We start from the raw sequence: 27,074 nt of genomic DNA on the forward strand, positions 1-27,074 counted from the left end.
CGTCAAAGGGCCATCTTCAATTATTTACACTCTCCGCTACATATTGAACATGTTTCTCTTTCGCATCATTAATATTTCACCACTCTTCCCCTCTGCAACACATTTCATCAGAATGAATCAAAGTGACGTGGAGCTTTTAGACTCACGGTGTCTTCGCCGAATTAAAACTCTAATCAGGACGGCGTGATGGGGTTTGACTCGTTCGGTTAGTGGTCAGGCACAGCAGTCTCAACAACTGCAGGAGAAATAAACTGACTCAAGTGTATTGCAAATAAAAGAAAACGCCTTGATCTTTGAGGAACAACTCATGCGGTTGGTTATGAGTTATCTTGGCAGTCAAATGGAGTGGAACATGTGGAAACATGGGCATTTATCATTTAGATGAATGGGAATGTAAACACTAGGATCCTTCTGATTATTTATATATTATATTATAGTTATACCACAGGATGTCAGAACTGGTTGGAAATTGGAAGAGAAGAAAAAAAAAAGTCAATTGCAATTAGTCATTTAACATTTAGCTCTAAAATCATGGAGTGATTAACCTGTTAGGGGGTCCCTATTAGGCTCGCCCCGGTAGTCTGTGTTTCCGTGTTACACGGTGGTCGGGCACACACCGATTACATTACGTGAATCTAAACCCAATGCTATAAGGGAACCTTAACGTTAATGAGGCAATCGCCGTGCAGAGGACGGAGCAGTCACAGCCGGTGTGCGTGGCGGAGCGGCGGCGGGTGGCAACCCGCGGCTCTGCAGCAACAACTGAACCGTAGAGGCCAGACACACAGCCATCAAATGGTGGTAAGTGTGCTACACATATTGACTGTCATCTTTTCTTGTAAAATGAATGTTGAATGAACACTGTTGTTGACACAAGTTTATTAACTGGTGGGGAAATGTCCTCATCGCCACATCCCTAGTCCCTATTTAACATAATTTATTTAGGAAAGCCCTCCATGCAAGCACAGAATAAAATCCAATTAAAGATAAACTCAATTTTAACACAATCCTATAAAACAGGGCTTTAAAATTGGATAATAATACATGATACACCACAACAGATGGCTGTGACTTTTTGGGGCCCCTGGGGATCTGGGGCCCCTCCGCTGATTACAGAGACTAACAACTTGTCAATTTTTTTTTCCATTTCCACAATTCTTCTATATTTTGTATGTGATTTAAAGGCTACATTTAAGACTAAATGACTTGTAAGGTGGTCCTTTTTAAGAGACTGTGATCAATCACTCATTCATTAAATTTTCAAGATCCTGCATAAATGTGAATTAAATAATCATGGAATCATATATATATATATATATATATATATATATATATATATCCAGGCTCACCCCTCTCTAACAGCCACTTCAGAGAGATACAATCCCAGGTGTATGTAGAATATGACACATTTTTACGCAGCACAACACTATATTCACTCTATGGCTATCTTATGGATTTCTTTGACATATTGCTTTTCCCTCAAAAGCTGTAATTTTGTCCTAAAAAGCTCCATCAGCTGCAAGGAAGCAATCAGCCTTCAAGGATGGAGCTGATTTCACTTCTCATTTACTCAAGAGGTCACAGCTGGGTCACACACATTGGATACGTATTGACACCCTTAGACACACGCTGCAGTGGACACACCAGTGTGTACTTGTGTGTACGAATGTGCATGAGCAGCGTGCACTGTCACACACACATACATAGAAAACCCCCATAGAGAACTTGTTACTAAGCAGCTCACAGAGAACTAATCCAAGTGCAAAGATTGTGAACTCTACAATCTGGTTTACAACCTAAAACCTGGTTTAAAACCTAAAATCTCTCCCTGTGAGATGATTAGTGCATCATGCACACTGATGCTCTCAGCGTCGGCCAGCGCTGATGGAAGCCAAAATGAACTTTGGTTAATTTGGGGGTATTTCCTGTGGTGCGGTAGATGAACTGAAATGTGAATGTAGCTTGTGCTATTTGTACCCTCATGTGTCACTGTGGAGGTCAGTTTTGTTCAGTCAACACCTTGTTTAGTTGTGGTAATAAGTATAGTTATGTTGCTTTAACCTCTTTTTCACAACTCCTGTTTCCTTGTTGCCTAACAGAGATCATGGCCATAATTTATAGCTGAGAGACATGTCCAACTACGCGTTGAAACCCATCCAAACATAGCTTGGATTCTTCCTGATTGCAGGGAAGGGGGCCGAGGGTATCGGGAATGTCACCGATTACGGCATCCAAAGTGTCACAGAGCGGATCATACATGTTATCAAACCATGAGAGAGAGAAGGCCAGTTTCATAATGTATATAAGGGATTCATAAGGCTCATGAATTGCTGTACCCAACACTTTTTTTTGCTTCTGTTGGATCAGGGCATTTTGCTGATATCAGCCCCAAATCACCCCGGCTGATCATAAAGAATAATGTCCTCATAAAGAGTTTTGGCTGAAGCAAAGAACACATTTTTGCCCAAAGAGTTGAGAAACATTTATTCGTATCATCCAAAACTTGTTTTGCTCAAAACTACGTGTTTAGACAATACGCAGTCAGTGTAATAATATACTGTATGCATCATCTGGTGCGTTTCTTAATTGGTATTTTTAAAGTCAAAAGTGATTCACAGTGAAGTCTGGTGAAAGTGCATGACTCATGTGACTAATATGCCATAAATACTAAGAAAAGATATGCCTTCTCTGAACTATACTGTTGTCACAGAAACCACTGTAGGCACCACTTTATTGTGTTAATACACAGTATGTGTGAAGCGTTTCCTCTTCAACACCCTTGGGGGATCCTAAGAGAAAACGTTCCCTTAAACATGTCACCTTAGCATCATTTAATGAAAAACATCCCGCCACAGACCATCTATCAGAACAACCCTTCAGCAGTCGGGCTGCTTGTAAGCCCATGTAGAGCGTGTGTGACTGATAGGTGGGCTAATGTAATTCTGTTGCTTCCACCGTCATGGTGATGGGCTGTTAATCTGGATTTAGGTTTCAGGGCCACTGTCTGACTGAAACCTAATCCCGCTGAGTGGCTCAGCGCGGAGACAAAGACCTCGGACTGCACCAGAACATCTTCCGGAGCACGGACCCGAAAATCATGATAATAATCTACAATTACAACCCAGAATCAGTTGACAATCTCAGCTCCTATTGCATTTTTTATTGGGGACATATACAACTAATACAGTCCCAGCGCCTTCTCATCGAACCGTTGTAGGGATTTACTCATCTGGTCTTAATTTCTAGGAACATAAAAATGGCATGTCATCCATACAATATGTCATCTATTGTGTGTAACAAATCCTATCCATGAATGCTATACACACTTATGAACCTTGAGACAGAAATATTGCCGGTCCTCTTGCCCAATTTCTCATTTATTTTTTAATTCCATGCATTACTGCATTACTGGCCCATAACTTGTAATCTTAAGAGGGGTGACGAATAAGGGCTCAGATCCGATTTCCAGTTTGTTTGATCCAACTGACATTATCGCTGAGTCATCGTCTGACATTTCGCCCTGCAGTGCAGAGGTCACTTGGCTCCCTATAATGGTATCATCTCTCCCAGATCTCTGCTTCATTCTGCAGCTTATACAATAGCGTTGGGGGATAGCTTCAGATTTTGTAAGGTCCAACAGATTTAGATACGTCAATCATGTTTTCAAAGTGGCATTTGCGAGGAGTGAGACGTCTCTGCTTTGATATCTTCCCGTAGTTGTCAGATCTTGACTTTTTGACAGAATTAGAATGTCACCACACTACACCAGGGGTTCTGGAGGTAACAGTGACATTCGTTTGCTGCATAGAAATTAGAGCAGACTCGCAGTAGAGCAAGGTTTGGATGGCTTGGAAGAGGCTCGTCCCCTGTTTGTCGATTAGTTGACGAATCAGTCGATTCGGTCTAAGTCGACTATGATTTCTTTAGTGGATGATCCGTTTTTATGTTGAATAACGTCCAAGAAACTTATGAGCACTTCTCTGGTGATCCAGCCCGTTCTCCTTCCCAGCCCGTCAAACACCGAGGCTTAGTCATGTCCATCTGCATTTGAAACCGCCGCACAAGGAACCCTTAAGCACTGGTATGAACCGCACCAGGCGTTCCATTAACTACAATGTAAACCCATCCACGGTAACAGCAAATGCTCCGAGAAAGTGCGCTTGGAGTGTGGTGAGGTAGTTTAAAGACCAAAAAGACACACAATGGGCAGGTGGGAGGGCAGGCTGATGGGTCCAACAAACATAAGGCTTTCATCCAGGAGACCGCTGTCCGTGTCCCGTGCATCACGTTACAATCAGCTGTCCACTGTGCAAACGTAGTAGTTTTAAACCCGACCATGTAGTTCTTTCCTAAACCTAACTAAGTGGTTTTGTTGCCTGAACCTAAAGTGACGCCGAGAAACGGTATGTGAAGAGTTGGGATGAGAATGCGTTGGGTAAACACCAGATTTAAAGTGGAGCTTTTGTGTGATTCTTTGCGGAGAAACTGAGTTTCACACATCTGTCAATTAAATCAACTAATCAAGTAGTCGATGGAATCGTATGAGTGTTAATCGACTAAGAATTTCTCACCCCTAGAAATATTATATTTTTTTACAATAGTAATGAAACCACTTTTCAGCTCTACAGACCGCTGAGAACACCAGTGTGGGATAAAATCTATGTCCATTTCTATTTTGTGATCCACAAAGACAGGGACGGCATCAATAAGAGCACACAGATGGCCCACTACACTTAAATTAATAGAATTTTCTCCGTTGCTGAGCACAAGCCAACGCAGGCAATTCAGTAATACTGCATAACACATTCACTCATAATGGATAGTTATTGTGAAAATGATGGCCTTCTCGAATCAAAGCAGCATGTGGGAGGTAGAATAGAGGGGTGGGAGGGTGAAGGGTGTTTAGGCTTATCGAGCGGCTCGGCTATTCTGCGACGGCAGAACTTTCTCATGCGAGCTGTAGAAGGAGTGACATTTTTCCCTTGGATATTTATCAGCTTAATGGTTTTCATGAGCATTTGCTGGAGATATTACATTCTTCTTTTTAATGATTAATTAATAAATGAAAGGATGATGATGAATGGGCTCCATTTTTCCTCCCAGTAATGAAATGATACACAATTTTCCCTCTATGTTTCTAATTATCAGCGGGAACATTCCCCGGTCTCTGGTGTAATCGGGGGACGTTTTCATTATCACGGACACAAAAGGAAGCAGCCGCACCTTTGCAGTCAAGCAGACGAGCCACAGCAGCTGGAATGGAGTGATTTAGTCTATCAGTGATTTAATATATGGCTGCCATCATGTAATTATACATAATTTGATAAATGGCCACCATCATGTATATCACACATTGCAACAGGCAATATGATGAAAGAAATAGCAACAATACTCAGATTTAAATGCCATTACAGAGCCATTTAGGTCAGCGCAATGAATTCATAACATTCAGCAAATGAATATATTATATATAATTAGTCCAGACCTTGACATTAAGTGGTGTAATATCATGGCAATGTGCATATAATTAAAGTTAAAGAAAAGATTGACAGCATGTGGGATGCATGTACCACCTGTTTTCACCAAACGCTTGCTGACTTTGCTTTTTTTTCCCCAGACATGGGAAAGAGCATGAGGTCACATAGTTAAAAATATAACCCTCTCCTGTCACTCTGCACCCATCTGCATGGCCAGGATCAGAGACACCGACATCACAAGCAGAGGGAAGTCCAGCACATAATGTGACACCATTTTGAGAGCAGAGAGATTTATCATGGAGGAAGCTGTGTGTATACAGTATGTGTGTGTGTGTGTGTGTGATGTGTGTGTCTGTGTGTCATTGATCGCTACGAGAAAAAATCCCTGCAGCACCAATCAATAGCATGTGTGCATAGCATGACTTGAGTCAAGGACGAAGACGGTGAAAACAGAAGGAGAAGAGTCGGCATCCATTAACAGATGGGTTAGAACGCTTTTCTTTTCAAGTTGTTCCAGATGCAACAAATAATCCATTCATCTGGGCCTCGGTTAGCTTTTTAGTGTCACAAGACAAACGAAACAACACATCGATAGTCCAACTTTGAAGCTCAGAGGTTACAGCAGGTACACCAAACCACTTAGTGTACATACGAGTGCATCTCCACACTCTCATGTTGTTGTTTCAACTTCCTTCATCGCAGAAATATCCTCTCGGTAATCACATTGCACTGATCAATACATCTGTAAAACAATATCATGACTGATGCTTCATGTGATGCTAACATGACTTGCTCAATATATCACCAAATACCATGCAAACATCTTCTGTTTGGAGCCTATAAGTTGTGGCCTATACTGTATGTGCCACCATTTTAAACGGTGTTGCTGAAGAGGACGTCAGCATGTGATGCCCGGAAGAAACAGCTGAACACATCCACAACAGAAAGATTGATTATTGAATCCTGCAATAGTTCCAACAGCCTTACCGTACACATCAATGGTATTGATCACTCTGGAGTGTCAAATATACAATTTCCATGTGCATGCTAATTGCAAGCCAAATGATGTCGAAGAAAAAAACTAAATAAACTAAAATAAATTAAAGATCAAACATCAATATAAAGAACCCAATGGACAATCATGTGACACACTTCAGCCAGTAAAAAGGTAACACACCTGGAACACCCATTGATCTGTTCAACCAAACTAACTCACGACAACTCAATTCAAAGTTCTCAAAGAACAAAGATGCTCTCCGTTGACGCCTCGATCCAGAAAACAAGATCGCTCTCTACATTCTGAATGTGCGAGAAACATATAGCAAGCCTTTACCGATGCAAGCGACTTACGTGTTTTGCGGTGGCCGTGCGTACGTGTGACCAGCGTAGTGGAGACCGTCTCAGTAGTAGTAGTATGCTCCAGGGTCCACATCTGCGTAGAGTCGTGGAGCACGGTTGGATTGGACGGCGAGGGGCTAGACGTTGCTGATCCAATTATGAAGGTGGTCCGTGGCGCCGCGGTGGTCGTAGTAAAACCCGAAGGTCCGCGTCCGTTACGATGTACAGGATTCCGTGGGGTTACTTGGCTACCCGAGGCTCCACCCCCTCTAGGGTTTATAGTCGTGGTAGTAGCAGTGGAACGACTTCTACCTTTCCCAATAGTTACAGTCCTAGGTGTGGGGTTCCCACCTTCAACTGTAGGAGTAGTTGTCGTAGTGGTAGTGTCAGGACTTTTGGGGATCCCGCTTGGCTTGGAGAGGAAGATAGGATCCTGGCCTATTCGGTTAGCATCCACCAGGTCTGTCGGCACGTAATCCCGCACCGTACCGACAACAATCCACTTCAACAGCATCAGGCTCAATCCAAGGCCAATGAAACCGATAAGTAAGGGGACCACACACAGCCATGTCTGCTGGCGAGGCCAAACCGCACAGCGAATGGGACCCTGATCCTGGGCCTGGCCCTCACCACGGCCCCCTGAAGCCCCTGAAGCCTCAGGTTCCTCCAGGATCACCGCCCCGGAAACAGCTGCCCCAGAACACTCGCTCATCCTTCCCTGCCGTCCTTTAAGGCTCATTGAGGGTTAACCCTGTGCTAAGCATCGGTAGCACATGGCAGAAAGGTTCCCAACAATGCCGGACAATGAGGAGAGACAAAAGGAAAGGTGAACAAATGGATACAAAAAAGAACCTCACGGGTATCGGACGCTCAATAACACGTACAAAAATATGTAATCCAAGGATAACGAGGAGGGGAGGGGTGCAGGAGATACATGCAGACACGCTATCACAAACACACAAGCACACACACAAGCACTCAGAGACACCAGTGAGAAATGGGAGAGCTGGCGCAGACGGATAATCGCCCGATTAGTCCGCGTTTAGTCCGGCCCAACTCCCGATGTCCAAGTGAAGTGACGGTGAACTTCAAGAACGTTCACAGCCGGATAAGCCAGAGGAGAAGAATAAGAAGTGATGCTTCTAGCAGGGAGAAGGAAGGACAGGAGGGAGAGATGGGTGGGTAGGAACAGCTTTACATCTGTGCATGTGAGGAATCTATGGCATCAGTGTTCAGATGTCACTGCAGCAAAAACATCCACGACTAATTCTACTTAACATGCATATATGTCCCCTCCAAGCACGATCCACGATGGGACAGTATTGTCTAATGAGGGGAGGGAAACTTGCAGGGTGGGTCTTGTTGCCTCCCCACCCTGGGCAGGACAAAAAAAATGAAAGATGTTTTCCAATGCAGCCTGTTCCAACGGCTTTAGCCGAGTCAGCGTCCCTCAGCTCCCAAAATCCGTCTCTTTCGTAACTGAAAGAGAGCGAGAGATCTGTCGTTCATGCGTCTGTCGAACACTCTCCTTGGATTATCAGGTCTTTTGTCGTCGCCCGTTGCTTTTCAATCAGCCTCTCCTTATTTGCGGATAGTTTGGATCCAAACCCACTTTGCTTCCTTTTGCTCTAAATTCCGGTGAGGCTGACAATAAAGCAGTAGAATCCAATTAATGTTCCTGATCCAGTCAAACAACAACACTTCGGAGATGAGGAAGGAGAGAGGGAGAGGGGGAAAAAAAGAATTAGGGGTGTTGTCGCGCAGTGGTATCACAGGGCGGATAAATCTGCAACAGCGACGCGTGATCCAGCTCCTTCTCCAGCCGGCTGTGGATCAGATTTCCCCAAGCTGTCCGCTCAGCGCCCTGCTGTCTCAGTATACCGTCCGTTAATACTGCAGCAAGCACTCAGAAAGCCTCTTCTCATCTATTTGCAGGGAACATTCCACCACAGAGGGATAGAATGAAAGAGGACGAGAGGCAGGGAACGGATGCGAATGATTGAAACAGAAAGAGCTGAATCAAGAGATAAGAGCAAAAACACAAACAGGAGGCTACAACGTTTAAAAATATCCCACTGATTCTCTCGTCTCGCTCTCGGAGTGCTGTTTTTTTTCCCTCAGTCCCTGAAAGCCTGTGCTCTTTCGAGTCAGCTTGTGATTTGTTGGTCGGGTTGCTGGGATCCTCTGATCGTCCTTCCCTCCAGGATGCTTTCTTGGAGATGATTAGAAATGTGCGCCCCGCGCAGGGATGGGAACTTGCTACCGCAGCAGCAAAGGCTCCCTCACCCCCTGTGGGGTTGGCAACATCCGACGATGCAGCTGTCTTTACCTGTGGCAATTGTCTTGCAGACGCACATACAGCTGCCTCCCTGAGCTGCCGCCGCTGAGAGACAGAGAACGAATGAGATGGGGGGAAAAAAACGCAGGCAGAGTGGAGTGTGCACACTGGTAGAGCTAGGGAAGAGAGAGACAGAGAGATGGAGGGAGGGTGGGAGGGAGAAGAGAAAGAGGCTGCACCTGCTAGATGCACCAGCACTGGGAAGCTTGCCCACCTCCGTTAGCAGGGAGGGGAGTGAGTAAAGATGCAGAATGCATACAGAAAACTAGGAAAAAGGGGAGTGGAGGTGTGTGTACAGATAAAGATAATGAGAGTAGGAGGAGGGGGGATGGAGAGAAAGCTCTGCAGCGGCAGATGAGGCAGTTACCAGCGAGAAGTCCCAGACGGATCAAAGCTGAGGCACAATGCAGGAACCGTCAGTCACTGGGCCCCGCCCACGGCACGGCATCACAGAGGGGACTGAACAAAACTAAGGAAGGAGAGAGATGGATTATCAGAGCAGACTTCAGTGTATTTAATGCCATGTTTAGTATGCATGTGGATACACTGGAATTGGTTCACAATTGCATAAAAACTGTATATACTGTATATGTGAAAAACTGTCTTTTAGTTAAGTGCAATCCTGTAGTCTTTAAAAAAGATGGCTCTAATTTATGAATACGTTTAGTTTTCTAATTATAGCCTCCTCATTTATTCTGTTCCTTGAGGCCCTCATTGTATAGAATAGCTGCAATCTGTGGCTTTTGGTTCTACTGTCTTTTATGAGATACATGTTGGATTTTTGGGATAACTCCTGCATCCTTTCTGTCTTGAGGTCTATTTTGTATTACATAAATCTTTTTTTGTGAAATTGCAGATTTGAAATATTTTTTATATTATTTTATATCATCTGAATTCCATCTATTTTTTGTCTGTTCTTTATATTTCCATTTTTAACATGCCAGACTATGTATGTATCACGTGATTCTAATTTATTTGCACTGCAACATGTTGTTGTTGATGTGTAATCACATGGTTTTATTCTTTTTTTTATCACACCTGTGATTTGTTTTCCAAACTGACAAGAGAGTGGAACACGTTGTTCGCACAAAATTAATTTAAATAAATATCAGGAGGTTTAAAGTTGGTCAAGAGCTAAGTTCTTGGTGTGCGACAATTCCACTTGTTAATTTATTCAGTGTGATGTTTAGTAATTTGCCTGGATACCCTGAAACTAAATTTGTATCTGTGTATATGTATGCATACTTGTATGTATATGAACAGGTGCATTTTTTTCAATATCCTTTTCTTTTTAAACTCTACGCTGGCTATCTGATATATATTTTTTTTCTATTCCATCTTTATTGTATATTTATCTTTTAAAAAAAGACAAATTTATGGAATAAAGGACAGAAGAGAAGTGAGAGAAAGTTGGAACAAATATTAAATAATTAATAGACCCATAAGTCAAGAGGAAATAGTGTGGAGGTAAAACAGACAGAAGACGAAAGACTAATAATATTTTGAGGATACGCATCACTGCTTACTTTGACTATTATGTCAAACAGCCAGTTTGATTGGTTGAACCTCAGCTCAAATCAATTTTAACAGTGAACAGGAGTGTGTAAAACAACCTTTAAGATGCTTGTTGTAAAACCGTGCACGGTTTCCTCTCTTGTAACTGTGACTTTATCTTCACGTTTGAAAGTGTGTCTACGAGGACGTGATAGCATCATAAAGTCATGCAGATAGCCATCGGCGTGCGGGAGAATCCTTCAACTGGTCCCGTGGGGGAAATTTGAGGCATGTCGTTATGTGTTTTCACGCCTCTTTCTGTCTTCTGACATTCAAATATATGGCACCACGAGTCTGTTTAAGCAGCCCGTTGTGACACTGTGGTGGTTTGAAAGAATCGTCAATAATCGCTCCGGCAAACAGCCGCAGCGACACAAATTAAATGCCAACCTATCCGCACCTCCGCTTAATGAAGAAGATCACTTCTGATAACATGAAAACGCATCGGTAACTGTAAAACCAATGGTAGCCACTGTTACAGAACCCTCTCTACATCTTTTAAATCACATATCCAATACTCAAATATGGATTGTGTGTATTATTATGTATACATGAATAAGTAGTGGACCAATGTATGCAAAAAGGCTTTCTCAGAAACCCAGAGTTGCAAAATAAACTGCTTTATCTGGGAAGTAGAACAGGTTGTAATTGACTGCAGGAAAAAATCTGCCGACAAGACAAACCTTAACTGTGCTTAATTAGAGTATATCATGGCCTGTGCTGGATTATGGATTAATTACTTGTTCTTACCTACAGTGAGAGAAGTGTCTGCACAGTGGAGTCCAGTGGTGAGCAAGAGCAGTACGTCTTTCAGTGTGGGGCAGTTTTGAACTCCAATTGATGCATAGAAGAAACTGATGTTAGTATGTTTGAACTCAAATCTGAGGAATTGTTGCACACAAATGACTGCATCTAATTTCTAATTAATTACATTTAAAGGGACTGTTTGTAAGAATCAGAAATGCTTGTTAACAGCAAAACCTGTGGCCGTTAAGTCAACGAAAGTCAGCGCTTGTGCTCGCTCTACATAGACATGAACGAGCATCGATCAAAACTGAGGCGACACACGTCAGCTAAAACCACAATAACACTCTATATTTCAGCTGCTTGGCAGTAATGTTAACTGACCAGACGAAGGTCTCTCCATGAATCACTGCTGAACCTAGTGTTGGCTTTTCCTGCCTCAGCCTCCCGACCGCGGCCGGAAGGAACAGCGTAGACACCGGCACCCGGTCGGAGACGATAACGTTTCTCTCTGCGGAGCCCCGTCACTTCGCAAGACACGGGAAATCTCTGTTGATCTGGAGGAGCTGCAGCAGTTATTTCTGCACAAACGTCCACTGTACATTCACTAGATATTCTCAGAGCTAAACTAACTCTTCTGCAGTGTGGAGTGTGCGCATGCACGTGAGAGTGGAGCGAAAGATCAAGAACGAGCACGGTGTATGAGTGAAGGCAGGCAGAGGAGCAGAGGAGCAGAGACTCCGGCCCTGGAGACCAAAGCTACGGTCTCCCCCGCGTCCTCCGACCGCGGCCAACACTGTTTAACAGACGGGCTTCACTAGATACAACCAAGAGCTTTTGGTGCTTCCGTGTAGTTTGTGTTGGAGTCTTGTCTGAACAGCTATAGCAACACGCGAGCACGCATGGAACACCGACCCGGATTGATTTATATGTGTAAGAAGTTACAAACAGTCCCTTTAATGTTTTTTAATCTAGAAAATTCCTCAAAATTGTGAATTATGCCAATCAAAATTTGTCAGAGACCAAAGTGACACTATCAATGGCTTCTGTTGTCCAACCGACAATCCAAAATCCAAAGATATTCCATTTACAATAATATAACCAGAAGGCAATTTGTTCATTTTTAATTTAATTTTAATTTTACAAATCAGTCTGCTACTTCAGCACCACGGATAACTCCATGGATCTAATAATACACAGCACAGTTAGGATACTGATATTTCAGAGCCGTGGTCGGGGCCATAGATTCTAACTTACTGATATTTCAGAGCCATGGTCGGAGCCATAGATTCTAACTGCCACAAACCTTCGTCAGATAAAGGGTCAATGGATCAGGCAAACTAGACTAACTGCCGCTGCACTCTCTCTGCTACTAAGGGATGGAGAGGGGGGATGGCAGGTTAACAAGAGGAATGCAATTTGGTCATTTTGCTAACACTTCCCTTCAAATCGCCTTCAGAATATAACAGAGAGAAAATCTGAAGATGGAACCAGAGAACATTCACCAGTAAAGCTTTTGTCTCCTTTGTAACATTGTAAGCATGTATGATTATGTTAAGTATTATGTTTCTGTTGCTTTGATAATCCTGCTGTCAGCTCGAACTGTCTGTCACAATGCGAGGCTCATATTTATATATATTTCTCCTTGTTTTATTTTTAAACTTGTGCCTGTCACTCATCTATAGTTGTAAATATTCACTGTCACTTCTGCTGTTCTCTACATCCCCATACCATCTGTTGTTTACCATCAAGCAATATAATCCTATTGTATACCATAAAATACAGGCGGAGTGTTAGATTATAGTGATGTGTTTGTTTAGCGTATTGCATGAGCATCACAGATTCAAACCTGGCTCAGACATACACATCAGAATACTGTCATCACGTTTAGTGGCACAGAGAAATCCCATTACATGTGAGCACTGCTATCCAGCCATCACTGAGAAAGCATATTTGTTATTACAGTCCACTTCCTGTTCCATTAACAGTTTTGGGAAGCCCTGTCATCATCTGCTGGTTCAGCAGCCATGGGATGAGGACTAATGTCACTTATTATTATTTTTTTAGAGAAGCATGCATATTTGTATGCGTCAGATTTAAGATGCTACTCAGCAGTAATTCACTCACAGACTTATTTTGGTGAAGGATGCGTTTTTGTCCATTAACCTGCACAAAAAATGTCCGTGCATATGCAAAGAGCGAGACAAAGTCTGCTGATGTCTGCATGGCTTTTGCTGATCTTTGTTTTGACAATATTGCTTGTCCCCATTATCAGGCCTCCCAGACTGCAACCTGCTTTTTTTAATTAAAGGGCAAACAAATGTGTTTTCCTTACAATCACAAGAAGACAGCAAACAGCAAATCAGCCGTATTCCCAAAGGTTAAAGTTGTAGTCATTTGTCTAGAGCAATGATGTGTGCATGAGAGTGAGATCTGGGCTTAATCAGTCCCGCCACGAATTTTCAATTGCAAAAACAAAAAATGAAAAATTCAATCAAGCCCTGTCAAAACTGGTTAAATTGGTAGAATCCTTTTTCACTGTATTGTTCTGCATTTTAATAAACCAAACAAAACTGCATTTTATATTCCATATGTTTATTTTATGTTTCCTTTGTAACAATTAATGTTCAGATCGTGTTATTTGTATGTATTCATTGGCTGCAGAAAGACTAGCAACTGTCAGAATCAGAATCAGAAATACTTTATTGATCCCCGGGGGGATATTTGGATGTTACAGTTGCTCATATATATAAGCATAAAGAAATAGAAGAAAAATAGAAATAGAGTATGTAAAAAATGTATTATGTACATAAAGCTACAATATATAACACAACATATGTAGAGCAATATAAATAAATAATAAAAATAAGAAATATTTTGACACATGAATATATATTAAGTATAAATAAATAAAAAATACTTAGAGGTGGGATCTATTCAATGTGTTAGATAAAAATGCAAGACTAGTATAAATATAAAAAAGAACATTTCTTGAAATGTATAGTATAAATCTAGTGGGCTATTAATGCCAGAGTATTGCACGGATGAATTATTGCACATATTATTCTACCACTATAGAAGCTAATGCGATCCTATGAACAATAACATTCTGTGGTTATGATATTATGGGGAGTTAAGCCTCTGCAAATGGCTTTACTGTCTGTATGTGTTCACGATTATCTCCATTTCGAGATGTTATGTGCAATGTGTGCCTCTAGGCTAAAGGTCTATAAGAGACCTCGGTGACAGAGGACACCGACTAGTATAAATAGTGCCTTACGTGTTTTAGGCGTGGAGGCCTGAGGATCAAGCAGCAGTGTTTTATCTTGGCCTGAACGTCATCCATCTTCCATTAAAATGGCGGTGGTGTCTGCTGGGTCAGGCAGGGTCAAGACCTATTGGTCACATACACACACCTGAACATGTACACAGAGATTTCTCACTGTTGAGGTCCTGCATGGCTGCTGACAGCGGTGCATAGGATTTACGCGCAAGATTTATGGAGGCAGAAAAAAAAATGACTGTCAGTGCTCCCCCCTAGAGCAGGCTGTCTCTGTCCCATTATGCAGAAGCCCACTGTTTACGGTTGGTGTGCTGAAACAAGTCTTCTCACTCTTATTTTTCCACAAAATCAAAGAGCCAGGTAACTTCTTTCCAATTAGAACAATCAGCTATGATTGACTCATTTTCCTCCACCAAACCAATGTGGCGTATCTTGTAAATAATGTCTGCAAGCAACTGTAAATAGTCACTGGTGCTATGACAGTTTATAATTACAAAAGCAATGGCTTAAAACTCACTTTTTCTTTGCCATTTCTGCTTATACTACTGGAGACAGCAGTTTCCTCCATTACCACTCTGGTGTTGAATGGAAATTTCTGCTGAATCAATGCAAATGCAGCCCAGCGGTTTCGTCTGAGCTCACACCCTAGAGACCTAATGATAAGCTCCTGAGGGCAGCTTACACATATTAACTCCATGATGGAAAACAATAGGGTCAGAGGTCAGTGCATATCTTACTCAGCCGTTAAGAGGCGTCTTTGTGTTTTGTGCTCCGTCTAAATGAATTAAAAAGGTTTAATCTTCTTTGTGTCTTTGTCCTGTATTTGTTGTCCATAGTAGAATTATATTCCAAGCTATTAGGGCCATGGATGGTGTTAGGGTGTGTCACTGTCAATCCAACAAATGCTGGTGGAATATGAAAAGAAAATACTTTCTCACTTCAAACTCATCAAATACTGACGCTCGGTCTTGGCCCATAAGCTTCGAACTATGAAGCCCTACGATCCCCTCTAGAGTCAGTTTTGGACATGTCAGGGATGGCGTGTTAATATATGCGTGTTACATGCGTAATGTCTTTTCAAAATAATCGTCTGTCTTCTAAGGCTGTTAATGTAGGTGGCAACAAAACCACTTAGCTAGGGACAAGAAATGGTCGTGGTTGATGTTAGTTTCACTGACAACTGACTTACGTGACTCACAGGGCTGCCACCTGCCCTTAACGCTCTTACGCTAATACTACGTCACTTGCTCCGACTGCTGAATAACACCGTGGGTGGGTTTACATTGGCGTTAGTTGAAAGCCCGGCTTGTCACATGCTGTTGCTAAAGGGTGCCTCCATTCGTCGGTTTCCGATGCCGAGTGGCACTGATCAAACGGCGGTATTTGACGAGCTGGGAGTGAGAATGGGTTGTCTAAACATGACCACGAAAATGTAAATAATGCCTCAGTTGATGTCCGTTGAATTGGAGGAAACCAACACCAGCCCTCATTTCCTTAGCTTCGCATATATTCACTTTTATGCCGATGAATGTGTATTTTATTTAAGAGTCAAATGTAGTAAGTCATAGAAATTACAGCGTTGTTGATATCCTCCTTCCCAGCATTAAAGAAACTAGCAATTCATAGTCAAACCGCAGCGTGGGCTGCATTGTGATGATATACAATATACTTCCATACACTCCCTGTAACGTATTGTGGGTTTAATCAGCCATACTATAGCTCAATGACTGTTTTAATGCCTGTCATTTCCCTGCAAGTGCTACATCTGCTGCGAACTCTACATGTCCCTTTTTCCTTTTATTTTAGCCCACGCATCACTCACACACTGCAGCTCTTTGTCTTTGCCTCCATGCAACCATATGCTCTTTTGATGCTTTTTTTTTTAGACATGACATAGGTGAGATTGGTTTCAAATAATATACTGGATTCACACAATATATTCCCATTCATAGTCCAGTTCTGTATTGCAGCTTTGGATATAGCTGCTCACTGCATGATAAAGGGCTATGGAAAATCAGCCCCAAATTGTTTGATGCCATCATTGCCTGTGATGACTCACCAGCCCAACCCTGAGAAGACAACTGATATGAATAGCCCTTTAGATGCAAATGGTTTCATTCAGTTAAGTGAAGCACGCTAAATCAATGTACATTTACAAAGTCTAAACATGTGGTTACGACAAATTTTGTTTGGGGAAAAAAAAGGACAGCTAAAACAAGGACCCCACAGACCTCATTTACTTTTTTAATAGAATCCCTAATCAGAGATAAAAAGAATAATGGAGGCTTCAGGCAGCTTGAGTGTTTGGAGGGCTTAATGAGATAACAGAGAATCTATGCACAAACAACACCAATTTTCAGTGGAGAGGAAGCGACTAGAGATGGAGGGCGAAAACAAACAAATAAAATGAGGGCAAGGGAAATTCATTCTGAGGTTGATTTGTTTGCATAATCAACAATAAGCCAGGTTTCAGGATGTGCGTCGCCTTGTTTAGAATTCAGAGTCACATATGCAGAATAGATGCCAGACTAAACCATCTCATGTGAACAGACAGTCTTTGAGTTGCAGGTAGACTGAATACTTTCAAAAATAAAAAAAAACATCTAAAGGAGCAAAGCAGATGTGTTTCATCATCACTAAAAATTTGTTTGTTTGTTTGTTTCTCCAAAATGTGCTAGCCACACTCTCATTAAATGTCTTCATCACCTTCATTGCATGCAAAACACCATAACAATGACCAATTCTCATCATCAATGACAATGCCGGTTCTAAGGATGTCACAGTCTGCTCCTCTTCATGTGTTACCAAACAGTGTTTTTCCATGACTCCGCCCTCACCTCATCCCACCGGTCAGCCAGTCCCCCCTCATCAGGTCACCTAAGCTCACAGCTGCAGTTCATCAGTAATCAAGCCAGTATTTAAGCTTCCCTGTTCCACTCACTCTTTGCCAGATTGTTCTTCGCCCCCATGCAAGACTCTTCAGCACTCATTCTTGGACTGATCTCCCGTTGCCGACCTCGCCTGTCTCTGATTTACCTGCCTCGTCATAATCCCGGAAATAACCTCAGCCCCCGACCACGAGTTCTGCCTCAGCATTCCTGGTTTCTTTCTGCTCCTCCGGGCTGTTTGATGCTTTTCCGACGACTGTATCGCAGTGTGAGTTTCCATGCCTGTTACCCGGTGGATCACTTTGGACTATTGACTTTGTTTGTGCTGCCGCACTCGCCATTGTGTGTGTCGATTCCCTGCTGACGCTTGCTGAATTGTTTGGTGGAAACACTTGGCTCACGCTAGCTCCGGACTCACTGGTACTCCGGTTCGGCACAACCGGGTCGAGCTCCCGTATCCCCCGAAAGACTCTTGAGGCTTCCAGCCTTCATCTTAAACAGTACCATGAGTTTAATTACCTGATTGTCCTGGTTACTGTGTACGCTGTGAATAAAAGACATTATCAACGTTACCTGCCAGTGATTGTGCTGCATTTGGGTCCATACCACACCCGTTACAAAGAAGGGCATCTGGGGGTCAGTGCCCCTGTGTCATTTGTACGCCACGCAACAAAACTACGGTAACGGCCACAGTTATGTTTAGGGAACAAAACCACTCACTTGGGTTTAGGAAAAAACATCATAGTGGGCCCTAAAATAAGTACGCTGAGTAAAATATGTTCGGAAACAACGTGACAGAAGTACGGAAAACACGGCATTAACGTCACTTCAAAATAACTCAACAACACTTTGGGACACAAAAACTGGTCTTCTGGTTGAAAGTCCTGTGTTTGTTGGACCCATCCACCTCCCCTCCCTCCCACTCACCATCAGCAGTCCCTCTCTCTTTTTATTCTACGTCACTAGCTCTGAGCGTAGCATATTCACACAGATGCATTTACAATTCAGTCAATACAGACTACAAGGGACACCAAAAGCATTAGGGTCATTCTTATTGCATGAAAAATGACTTATGAATTAATTCATACATCATTTAGAGCGACCAGGCTGATTTTTACCCAGAGATGGGGGAATTGTAATTATTCATGTGCATGCGATAAATAAAATATACGTTAACACTGAATGAATTTTCTTGTGTATCTTTAGTCTTTTGGAAAACCAAACCTAAGGGTGGTGTTGGTGGTATGTAACAGTTGTGCTCGATATATGGTACTTCTAATATTGCATGTCAATAATTAGCAGGAAGATGTTTTCAGCTCTAAATGATGGTTAATGACAACTGGGGGATAAAAACCTGTTTCTCTAGTAGGGAGTTAGAGTTGTTGGAGATGTTTCAGAGAAGATGTGAACATGTTTCAACCCCTCTCAATCCACTCAACTTTCCTCACACAGTCAGACTGTCCTGACTGCAAGCTGTTAGAAATCTGTAAAGAAGCCAAGTGAAGAAGAGAATTACAAATTAGTTATTTTATTTGTTTAGTGGAAAAAGAGACACAGAATTAAGCTGTTTGTCTCTGGAATAAATCCTAGCAGTGTGATCATGTGCTTAAGACGTTTGGTAAGCCCTTCTATCCTGAAAACAACATGACATGCAGATCAGATTCATTTAAACCAGCCCACATTTTGCTTCATCTGACGACTTTGTTGACTTGTCAGTTAGGTGAGACGTCCTGAGACATTTGTCTTTTGGGTTGGCCACAGTGACAGTTTGGCTCCATCGATCGCTCACACTACAAGACTGCCAGGGAAACTATCGAACATGTTTGATAATGATCAGGAACTCACAGACGAGGCTGGGACCACTGGATGGCAATTAAAGCAGGGTGTGCCGACTTTAGCACAACACAGGGGAGACGAGTCAATCATGACCCTGCTAACGTTCGCATCCTGAAGACCCACCATCAACCAAATCAGCCAATTTGTGAGCTAGAGATCCCCTGACCTCAGCCGAAACTGTGTAATGAAGCTCCACATTAGGAACAGAGGAAATGTACTTAACATTTTACAAGTGTATCAATGTGTAATTTCACAAACAGTCGATGTGTATTCTCACAATTACAGTAATTGACCAAAGGGTGCACCTCATCATTCATGTGTTCATTGATCCATGCATGATATCAGATCCCTGTGAATGGATTCTGCAGGAAAATGTGATACAAAACTTTAATATGTCTGTGACTGCTGACAGCTCTTGCCCTGCTAACGAGGTTCACCGCCGTGGGGAGGAGGCCCAGGAGATAGTTCTTTGTTTGTTTGCCCAGAGTTGATTATCCAAGGCAACCCTTCATCTCCCCCGACCTCCTACCTACGCCATGTTTGTTGCTCTTTACACTTCCTGGTTCACAATTATGTGGATTACATACAAATTCATTTTGTGGATATTACACGAATTACAGTGCATTAACTTTTCGTAAGTATAGCTACGAATGTTGTTTGAGAACACCTTGCAATGTGTCAGAGTTTGAGATGGTACTCTTAAAACCAGCGCTGCAGCCTATCACCCTGAAATTAGATACACATCTACAATGTGTCCTCTTTTCTTAGTTAACTCAAAGTAAAGCACTGATACTCCTGACTCCCCGTTAACAGCCATCAAAGCTGGTGATCAATAGGACAAAAGAAGAAGTGTGGGCTAATTAACAGGAGATAACCGCCCACTCACACACATACAACACATACAGATGTATACACTGGGGATCCTTCTCTCTTCATGCTCATGTCACACAGCCGTTGCGGCTGTTCTGCGGTGGTTGCCATGGTTTCTTCTCATGTCACGGTTTTACTAATGAAGGGAAGAAAACAGTTGGGGTCTGTTCATTGACATGGGTAGCCCGCCTACTTAATTACCCGCAGGGATGACCAAAAGGGCTTTCTTAAAAGGTTACACAAGGAGATCCTGGTTATTGAATGGGGGAAGGAGGTGGAGATGCATCTGAGGCATGAAGGGGAAAAAAAGGAGAGGATGGGATGTTAGTGGAGGTGGTGAAGAAGATAAATGGCAAGGCTTGAAGAGGAGTGAATGAAAGGGAGACAGAATGAGCAGCCCGTTCACACTAAGAGGCGTATAAATGCCACGATAATGCGCAAGGCGTTAAGCATGCAATACGTACACCTTTATGTCATATAGCTTATATGACAAAAATTAACACATATTATGTAAACATATGTGAGAAGGTGGATCCAGGAGGATGTCAAGCAGCTTCCCGGTGTCGCCAAACAGGTAGAGTCAGAGCAACACGACCTCTTCTCCACGCAAGATAGGTAGAGCCAGAGCAACACAACCTCCTCTCCAAGCCAGATAGGTAGAGCCAGAGCAACACGACCTCCTCTCTATGCCAGATAGGTACAGCCGGAGCAACATGACCTCCTCTCTACGCAAGATAGGTAGAGCCAGAGCAACACGACCTCCTCTCCACGCCAGATAGGTAGAGCCAGAGCAGCATGACCTCCTCTCCACGCCAGATAGGTAGAGCCAGAGCAATATAACCTCCTCTCCACGCCAACCAGATAGAGCCAGAGCAACACAATGTCCTCTCCAGCCCTGATTCATCAGAGAAAAAAAGGCAACTTAAGAAAAAGCAACCTGATGCTGTCATTTTTCACTAGCCCTGATCCATATCACATGAATACGAATGTGTTGCCTCTTCATATTTCAGATGAATAGGCATTTTTTTTTTACGATATAAAGCTTACGCTACCTTTCAGCCTCATTCTGAGCCCTGCTTTCTACTGAAAGCTCATTCCACAAATTATAATAGAAGGACCGTCATGAGGAGGAGGCCCAGCACACAAGCTCAGAACACCCACACAGCTATCTGCTACCCCCCCCACCAATATCCACTCCTGTTTCCAAACGCACTCCAGAATCAAGTTCATTTCAATGAAAACTCTTTCAAGTCAAAGCCAGTCTATGTGGTAAATGAAGAAAGTGGAGTATTCCATCAAACACATTTACCCACTTTGATCTTCCTGACAGCTTTTGGCAGCAGAGTAAGAGATAGTGGGACTGTGTGTCTGGAGTGTGTGTCTGGAGTGTGTGTCTGGAGTGTGTGTGTGTGTGTGTGTGGGTGTCTCGTCTGTGAAAAACCAAGATGGCGGGTAGTGTTCAGAGATGATCAACAACGGAGCCGTACTCTGTGCAACTTCGTCGAAAATTACATTTAAAAATAGATATAGATATTGATGTATATGCATTTTTTTACTTTTTACAGAGGCCTGTCCTACGAAGCTCAACATACCCAGGGTATCTTCTCGTTATCTGGTTTAACTAACACTAACAAACAACATCCCGCTAATCGGTCCTGCGAAGGTGGTTATCAACTCAGTAAATCAACCCAGGGTTTTTCAGTCTGACTATGAGTGCGTTCACATGAAAGGGGCGTTGTTGGCAGCATCTGACCAATCACAGACATGGACAAGTCTACTGTCAGCAGAGCGGCAGATTTTATAAACCAAGAGCGGTACTATAATATTAGACGAATACAAAGAAGTTAAACACATAATCCAGACTAACAGCAACACAATTGAAGCTTCCAAATGCAGGAAGAACAGCTAACAAAAGAAAAAAACTCCTGATGTGTGAATGCGGAAATTAACAGATGTAATAATTTAACGGAATACTCAAAAGTCAGATATAGTCGTAGATCGGGTAGTGATCTATGAATAGCTTTCAAAAATAAATTAGATGAATAAATTACATTTCACTTTTCACTTTAGTAAGAATGTGGCGTGTATGACTATTTCAGCCTTCTTTCAGCTGCGTCCGCGACTCCGGCGACTTACAAAAAAGTAAAAAAATAAATACATAAACATAATGCAAAGTGATTAGCACCGCCTGGATTATGACTGTAAATTCCTTGTCTTTGTGTAATATTATCATACGATCACCACCAGGCTCTGATTGGTCAGTAGGCGGTGATTTTATACGAGTTGATCTCTTATCTGGAACATAACCTGTTCCGGAGCAGGTTAGGTTTTCAGCATCAGTTACCATGGCGATCTACCCCGGTAAGAAGTGAACCAGCTTCATAGGACTGAAAACCCTGACGGGTTAAATCCAGAAGTTACCTCGAAGTTACCCCAAATCCTGCTTCGTAGTACAGGCATCTGGACACTTGTCCACATCTCACTGTCTCCCCTCCCGCCGGCCTTCCTTCATCCTCTTCTCTCTCATGCATCTCTGTCCCTCCTTCATCTTCCTCTTCCTCCTGTCTCCCTCTGGTTCATTAAGCGGTGAGCGGTGTAAATCTTTAATGAGGCGCCCTCTGTAGAAAGTGTTGGCAGTAACATGAAGGGACAGTCGAGATGGGCCAAAAATGTGAGGTGTGCAGGCTGCAGAGCTCACAGAGAATGATACTGACTCCTGTCCTGGGAGGAAGCACATACAGGTGTTTACTTATGTATGTGCATATACCATACATTCTGTCAACCTACATATATTTACCAAGGACTGCTTGGTAAAACATCTACGCATGACTTTTTCATGGAGGCCAATTTGAGGTCAGTAACTGACACCACGCATTTTATCCTAGTGGGAAAAAGGCGAGCTTAGTGAGAAACACCACAGGAGGCTGAGAAGCAGAGCGTCACTGCCCTCTCTGGTTGAGAGCGTCATGTCTGTTTCACCTGTAGACAGAGGTCAATAGAGTGAGCTTGACGTTAGACAAGACAAGATAACCCAAAAAGAAAGTTTTTTTATCTTAAAGTCAATGCCTCAATGTAAAAAAAAACTGCTAGTGTAAAGGTCTGTGAAGAGATTTGTGTTTGATTTAGAAGAGGACTGATTAGGCACTTGACCTGGATTTTAGATGAGATATCCCACTTTACTGCAAGAGTCTCAGTAAAACAGACAGTGATGAAGATCAAATACTCTGCAAATGGAAATTACAGTGTATGACTTACTTTTAAATTAAAGTTGAACTTTTTTTTATTTCTGCGTTTATCTGTCACACTAATCCAGCCTGCCTCCTAATGACAGATTAACAGATGTGATATTTTGCAAAAGGTGTTTAATAACTTCATGGACATTATACAGTATATTGGACACATTAGCTACAGAATGTCCACCTGATTAGTTTGTCATGCATCATTTTATCAGGAAAATCCCAGCAGCAGCTGCTTGAGACACACAGACAGGTGAGCTGTCTAGCTGCAAGTTCATGAGTTGATTGAAAAATAAATACAAGGTGAAATGTTTGAGATGATTCAAAGATTAATGTTCTTGATGATGTTTTAGGTAAGTTATATAGTATATAGTTAGTAAGTCATTCCCTCAAGTTAGTAAATCGGGAATGATCGGAGCAGGTGCACTATGAAGTAACTCGTGCCCTTGAGTTACTAACTTGAGGGAACGTCTTACTAACTTGAGGGAACGTCTTACTAACTTGAGGGAACAACTTACTAACTTGAGGGAACGACTTACTACTTTGAGGGAAAAACTTATTAACCTTAGGGAACAACTTACTAACTTGAGGGAACGAGTTAATAAAATTCTCCTGGTAGTCTATGGGGGCTCCGTTTACACCAACCAATGCATGTCAAGGCTCTTGCGGTAAGAGCTGAAGAAGTGAGGCTAAACACCTTCATAAAACTTGAATTGGATCGGACACAAGGTAACAAAGCACGATTAATGCAAAGATACTACTAATTTGAACACTAGCATGTCAGTGAATGTTCTGCAGCTACCGGAGCCAGCTTTTTTTCTGTGTCACATGAACTGCATTCAGAGGTGACAGGAGTTGTATTGGTCCACATTATGCCTCCATTTGAGGGAGCATGGCTTCAATAGATAATTGGCTTTCAGACACAATTCAAAAATGAAGTGATTCAACAATTTGACCAGTCTGTCCAGACAGGGATTGTGCTCATTTTATGGACAAGCTACAATGGACCAACTCTTGTCTGTATAATGGAGCAATTTCCACACAACTGGAACTGGATATTACAATCTGACAGCAGTAGAATAAACCTCTCCAGTGATACTCCTTTAAGGAGGGACTAACTGAAAGAAGACGATGTGAGACGTTCCTGAGTTTGGATCATATAATATTAAGTTGATAGACAATAATCTGCGCTCGTTTTGTTTGCAACATTCCTATTTTTAGACTCTTCTTATGGTCCTGTTTTTCTCTAATCTATAAGTGTTGGCTCCATGTTCAGATTGGGTAAAATGATGCAGCTCTTGTGCAGATTGAAATCTGCACATTTGAGCTCTTCTTAAACAATTTGGACAATTCAGGGGTGAATTCACAAAGAATAGATTGCGGCCACTGATCATTTTCAACCACTACCTGCCCATAAATTGTTGCAGCTGAGTGCAATTTGCCCCTTTTTTTTGCATCTGATTGCAATTATCCATGTGGTAACGTATAAATTCAGTTGAGGACGATGGGTCGGTTGTTAGGGGTGATAGTCGTCCTGAGCCAGAAGCCCATTGGGACCCAATGGGCACCAAAAAGCTGAGGCAATTTTGGTCTGTGCCCATACATGCCTCTGTGCCTCAGAGCACACTAATGTGGGTGGTTGAAATAATACATCATAAATAATTCTCTTATTTTAAGAGTTTTTTTGAGGAGGAACTGCAATGCAGTTTGCCTACATTACAATATACTAACAGGCTAGTGCATTTTTGGCCATAAATCCATGGAAAACTTTGATCTACGAGACTGAAAAAAGTATTGAGTGGTATTTTGGCGGACTTGTACAATGTGAGTATCAGCTGGAAGTGAGTAGACGTGTCAGTGACTACAGTCCTCACTGAATTATCCACAATAAACCCTGACCCCTTTTATTTGAATTACTAAACTCATACAGTATGCCCATTTGTGTATGCATATACCAATTAGACGGTCATATAACGTTGACTTTTCATGTCTTTATGAATCTGTCCTTGTGCTTTCATCACTGTGATGGTCACATACAACTGTCAATATACTCTAGCAACTATGCAGCATTACATAAACTTTAAGTGTCTTTGTGTGTTCTGGATACACTTTTTGTTCTGTTGCCAAAGTGGCATGGCAAGCACACACTACCATGCATTAGCAGAAGTAAAGCATACAGCACCAAACCAAGGCTAATTGTGACACTGTTTACACACAAAGGTAACTCAAAGAGTCTAATGTACTGTAGGGCATGAAAATAGAACAACACAAAGTAAATGAGAGTAACAACAGAGACAATTTAACTGAAACAAGATGAAACTACAGATGTTCTCATCTGTGAAGTAATGACGAAGTAATAAAAACATTCAGCACCAGGAAGTTTTAATTTTGCATAAGTTAAGAAATATTTAGTATCATGAGGACGTCGGTTCCATCTGTGTGCAGCAGAGCATCTGAATGCAGCCTCCCTGTGTTTGTTTTTTAGTCTGCAGGTAACAGCTAGCCGCTGGTGGTGAAGATCTAACGGGCCTTCTGGGTTTATATTCTTTAAGCATATCAAAACCGTATTTTGGCCCTCTGCCACTAAGTGATTTATAAAGCAGTGGCAGCGCTTTAACATCTCTTTTATACCTGGGAGCCAGCGAGAAGATTTAAAGTCCATCCAAATTAAATTCCATGTTTTTCCTGCTACAGCATACAGATGTGGTCTATAAATTAAATGCAGTGTGCCTGCTTTAGAGGAAAAAAAACATATTTATTTAAAGGGGAACACCACCTGAATTAGGAATTCAAATATGTTATCTACAAGGAACCACAGAAGTAAGTCTCGATCTCGGGAGCCTCGATCTTGTGAGGTTCAAGTATATTTCCCAAGTATACTTTATGTATTAAGTGTACTAATATCAGTGTACTAGTAGTGTACTTGTAAGTGTACTACTTCAATACGTCTTTGGAATAAATTGGCCCGCTTTTTAGTTTAAAAAAGTATACTTTTAAGTGTACTTTAAGTGTAAGAATATTAAAGTAGTAGTTGAAGTTGTGTTTTTTTTTTAATTTTTGTTCCCAGTATTTCATTTGTTATTTCCTTGTATTTTATTTTACTATACTCACCTTTGTCTACTTCACTTCCTGCCCTGGTGTGTTTCCCGCCTGTGTGATTACCTGCCCCGCCCTGATGAGTTTCACCTGTCTCTAGTCATCCTTCCTCCCTTGTGTTATTTATTCTGTGTGCTCCTCTTTGTCTGTGCCAGTTCAGCCCAGTGATATTATTCCCAGTTGATTCCTAGTGTTTGTTTTTTGACTACGTCTCAGTCTATACTGTTTTTTGTAAAGTAAAGACTGTTGCTTGTCTTTGTTCCTGAGTGTCGTGCTTTTGGGTCTTTACCTTCTGGAGTTTCCATGATAACATTCCTTTAATTATCTGTGCACTAAGATGGAGAAGCTCTTTGTGTATGCAGTAGCTGTATTTGCATAAGCAGTAACATATACTCCTTCCAGCCACATGGACAA

General features: G+C 42.1%; 1 protein-coding gene across 2 annotated transcripts in view; it reads right to left on the minus strand.

The window, feature by feature from the left end:
- LOC119496134 (pro-neuregulin-3, membrane-bound isoform) overlaps window positions 1-9,233 on the minus strand; it is a 403,417-nt gene extending 394,184 nt beyond the window's left edge. For both annotated transcript variants that reach the window (XM_037783253.1, XM_037783252.1), the window contains exon 1: window positions 6,828-9,233. In XM_037783253.1, the coding sequence (XP_037639181.1) occupies window positions 6,828-7,554 (727 nt within the window). In that variant the 5' untranslated portion in view covers window positions 7,555-9,233. The remainder of the gene's footprint in view (window positions 1-6,827) is intronic.
- Between the last annotated feature and the right edge of the window lie 17,841 nt (window positions 9,234-27,074).

Source organism: Sebastes umbrosus, chromosome 10 (genome assembly GCF_015220745.1).
Source record: "Sebastes umbrosus isolate fSebUmb1 chromosome 10, fSebUmb1.pri, whole genome shotgun sequence".
Taxonomy (NCBI): Eukaryota; Metazoa; Chordata; class Actinopteri; order Perciformes; family Sebastidae; genus Sebastes; species Sebastes umbrosus.